This window comes from Curcuma longa, chromosome 9 (genome assembly GCF_044706935.1).
Source record: "Curcuma longa cultivar G26 ecotype Majalengka, Jawa Barat chromosome 9, ITB_CL_G26_1.1, whole genome shotgun sequence".
Taxonomy (NCBI): Eukaryota; Viridiplantae; Streptophyta; class Magnoliopsida; order Zingiberales; family Zingiberaceae; genus Curcuma; species Curcuma longa.
The window spans coordinates 9,881,544-9,885,569 of record NC_133869.1 but is presented as its reverse complement, the minus strand read 5'-3'; the positions used below and the strand labels follow the sequence as shown (position 1 = coordinate 9,885,569).

General features: G+C 37.1%; 1 protein-coding gene across 1 annotated transcript in view; it reads left to right on the top strand.

Moving 5' to 3' along the window:
* The window catches only part of LOC141834526 (protein ENHANCED DOWNY MILDEW 2-like), a 32,148-nt gene continuing 28,122 nt past the window's right edge, over window positions 1-4,026 (top strand). Inside the window, 10 exon segments of the mRNA XM_074721848.1 lie at window positions 1-178; window positions 277-404; window positions 1,208-1,267; window positions 1,804-1,953; window positions 2,701-2,856; window positions 2,984-3,121; window positions 3,194-3,267; window positions 3,347-3,451; window positions 3,700-3,796; window positions 3,799-3,933. Of these exon segments, the coding sequence (XP_074577949.1) occupies window positions 16-178; window positions 277-404; window positions 1,208-1,267; window positions 1,804-1,953; window positions 2,701-2,856; window positions 2,984-3,121; window positions 3,194-3,267; window positions 3,347-3,451; window positions 3,700-3,796; window positions 3,799-3,933 (1,206 nt within the window). The 5' untranslated portion in view covers window positions 1-15.

The following is a 4,026-nucleotide window of genomic DNA, read 5'->3' as shown; positions in this document are numbered from 1 at the left end:
GAAATCAAGCACATAATGCTTCCGCCGTCGAGAAGGGAGTTCAAGGACATCTACGTTGTGTTCGAGTTGATGGAATCCGACCTCCATCAGGTCATCAAGGCAAACGACGACCTCACTCCCGAGCACCATCGCTTCTTCCTCTACCAGCTTCTTCGATCGCTCAAGTACATCCACGCAGGTCGAAACCTGATCATCTTCTACTGGCAATGCAATTTGGTACTACTCTTTTTTCTTTTCACACAATCACCAGACTTTTCTTGTTTTCTTGGAGGGCAGCCAACGTTTTTCATAGAGATTTGAAGCCCAAGAACATCCTGGCAAATGCAGACTGCAAGCTGAAAATCTGCGATTTTGGCCTCGCCAGAGTGGCTTTCAATGATGCTCCATCTGCCATATTTTGGACAGTATGTGCACTCACTCTTCCTATGATTAAGTATTTTGTGCCAAAATGAGGTCAATAATACATACATTCGCCGTAGGCAATGTTTATTTAAATATATACGAGGATATAGTAGGGGATCAAATCCAATAGTGTAGGAGGATTGTTATAACTTACTCCACTTAGTAGGATAAAGGCTTAGTTGTTGTTATCTAGGGCTGTAAATGAGCTAAGCAAAGTCAATCTTTGTGTTATTCAAGCTTGTTTGATAAGGTAACCGAGCCAAGCCAAGTAAAGCTGAACCTAAAATAATCTAAGTCGTTAAAATGGTTGTTTAAGCTTGGCTTGGTTTCTGTTTAATGAGCTTGAGTTTGGTTCATTAATTTAAATGTTGTCGAGCTCTCAATTTGAGCTTGTTTGACTGTTTGAAACTTTTATTTTTTTAAGTTTGTTGGGTTAATTAGTGAACTTAATATTACAAGCTTGTTTGTTTGTTTTGAGAGTTTGTTTGTCTATTTACAATTTGATAAGATCTTTGTTGATGAATATGACTACAAACTTTATTCGTATACATTGTTTTCGACCATTTTACTATTTTTATTCATGAACATTAACGAGTTGAACACGTATGTGTTCAAGTATAAAAATTTAGTTGAATAAGTTATTCAAACTTGTTTATTTAATTAACCTTATATATTAAATGAACATAAGCTAAACACCATACTTGTTCATGAACGTTTGGTTTACCTACAACCCTATTATTGTTATTGTAATGAGGTTAATAATGGCTTAATTTGATGTTGCTAATTGGGTTTCTTTTCCCTGTAGGACTATGTAGCAACAAGGTGGTATCGTGCTCCTGAATTATGTGGCTCATTTTTCTCCAGAGTAAGATCTTTATTGATGAACATGGCTCACCGAGTGTTGATGTGTTCTTCCTGGTGACTCGTTGTGGTATTATGCCAATTAAGACACAAATATACACTTGTGATGATTGTTAGCTTCATCGTAATAGTTTGGTGGGTTACCTTGTTTCTTTGTTTCTTGGATAAATATTTGCTCACTAGGGGAGTTTCAATCTTTGAGTTTTGGCTCTCAACCGAAACTATACAGATTTTGCCATTTACCAACACCGACATACTTCAACATTTGCTAAGATTATAATGTTTCAGTCCTTTAGTCCCCTTCTACTTACTTAATTTATTTATGAAAAAAATGGATTTTAGCAATTAGATAGTCAGTTTTTATCCGACCATGCCGTGCCAATACCTGATATACTTCAAATCTACGATGATGTGTATCGAGAGCTTTACTCTTTAAATTCTACGGGTTTGGCTTTAACTTTGAATTATTCCCTTATTCTTATTTGATCGAAATGAACTCTGTATCTACTGATTGCAAACTGTAAAATTTCATGGTTTCAGTACACACCTGCCATCGATATTTGGAGCATAGGATGCATATTTGCCGAAATGCTGACAGGAAGACCTCTGTTCCCTGGCAAGAATGTGGTGCACCAATTGGATCTCATGACTGATTTCTTTGGCACACCTTCAGCTGAATCTATTTCTAAGGTTCGTTCTTCGTTCACCTCTATTTGAGTAACCTCTACTTTGCATTTGGATTGTGTCGGAAATTGCCCTGACGAAGGTGTCTGCCACCAAGTTAGTAAAGGTTTCAGAAGTTTTTATCCATCAAGGTTCTGAATTTGAAACAACAATTGATCAAAGGACACACTTAAAGTTATGAAATTTTCAAAAGACGCATCTAACTTTTAAATTTCTCAAAGGGTGCACTTGTTTCTCATTTTACTGCTCCCGCGAATCACTGTGCTGTTGCATTCAGAGAACATCACTACTGTGGTACTACATTTCAAAAATCAACACCACTTTGATATTGCATAAACTCTAAAACAGCACCACTTTGAAGGCAGCATCACAGTAGTTGACAGGAGAGGTAAAATAAGAAACAAGTGCACTCTTTGGGGAATCTAAAAGTTATGTGCGCCTTTTGAACGCAACTTTAAATGTGCCCCTTGATCAATTGCCAAAGTAACAAGAACAAGAACTTATATGATTCTAACTATTTTAATTGAAATTAAGATAACGAGCGTATGAATTCAAACTCCGAAACAGTGTGATGCGTCCTTGGAGTAGTCTTTTAGCAATGATCATATCTCGACCAACAAAAATCCAAAGTACACTCTTCTCGTGGCTTTGGAACAAGAAAAAGATCATTAGTTATAATTTATCTCATGAATGACTACTACAATGCAACATAAGATCAATGGTCTCTCATTAGCATTGTTATCTGATATGCAGATTCGAAATGAGAAAGCGAAAAGGTACTTAAGTAGTATGCGAAAGAAACAACCAGTCCCTTTTCAGAAAAAGTTTCCGGGAGTGGATCGTTTGGCTTTGCGTTTACTTGAGCGCCTTCTAGCATTTGATCCTAAAGATCGGCCTACTGCTGAAGAGGTAGAATATATTCAGTTAACTCAGTTCATGTTTAGCTTGGTGACTTCTCTTCCAAATAAAGATGAAATGAACAATTTCCTAACCGTGTGGATCGAACATTTATATATTCTTTCTCTTGTCCATTCAGGCACTTGCTGATCCTTATTTTCGAGGCCTAGCAAATGTCGAACTTGAGCCTTCAACGCAACCTATATCAAAACTCGAGTTCGAGTTTGAAAGGAGGAAATTGACAAAAGATGATGTGCGGGAGCTGATCTATCGAGAGGTATAACACCAAATATATTGGATGCTTGTGTCCTTACAACTATTGCTTTATTAATAGTAGATTTTATATTAGATTTTGGAGTATCATCCTCAAATGTTGCAAGAGTATCTACGCGGTGGAGATCAAACTAACTTTATGTATCCAAGGTCATTTTACGTTTCTTTACATTGTGATGCTCGTTTCCTATCGATTTCAGTTTTATCTAAATCTCTTATTTTCCTTCAGTGGAGTGGATCGCTTTAAGCGCCAATTTGCTCATCTTGAAGAACACAATAATAGTAAAGACAATAGAAGCACCCCACTCCTACGACAAAATGCTTCCATGCCAAGGTATATTGGCATCCTTCACATAATCTACGAGCTAACATTTAGTTTCAGTAGATGTCTTCGTTTAGTTGAATTTGATGCTAGTATTTTAAGATCCACGCAGAGCATCTGTAGTTGACAAAAGGGGATTTCCACTAGATCATCCTAGTTTTATCCCGAGAAATGATGATCGATTTATATTGCCTCATTAGGCTTTCCTACAACTATATAACTTTTTCTTTTTTAGTCTAAGCATTCATTATGTTATGTAGGGAGAAGACTAGTATGCATAAACTCGAGGTTTTCGATAGCGAGAATAAATACGAAGAACAAAGTGTTGAATATGTCTCCAAACTGCCTCTGAAAGTTCGACCAAGTCGCGAATTGGTGAGAGGCCAAATCATCTTGATGCAAGCGGATCACAAGTTGGTGCGCGAAGCTTGTTGAAGAGTGAAAGCATCGGGGCTTCTAGGTGTTTTGTAGTCAACTTACCGAAGGATAATGAAGTAAGTGTATACTCTCACATTGTACCTAAAACTCTCTCTCAATTAAGTTTATTGAAACAGCAAACACCAAATGTGCGAAGAAGGTTACAAAAC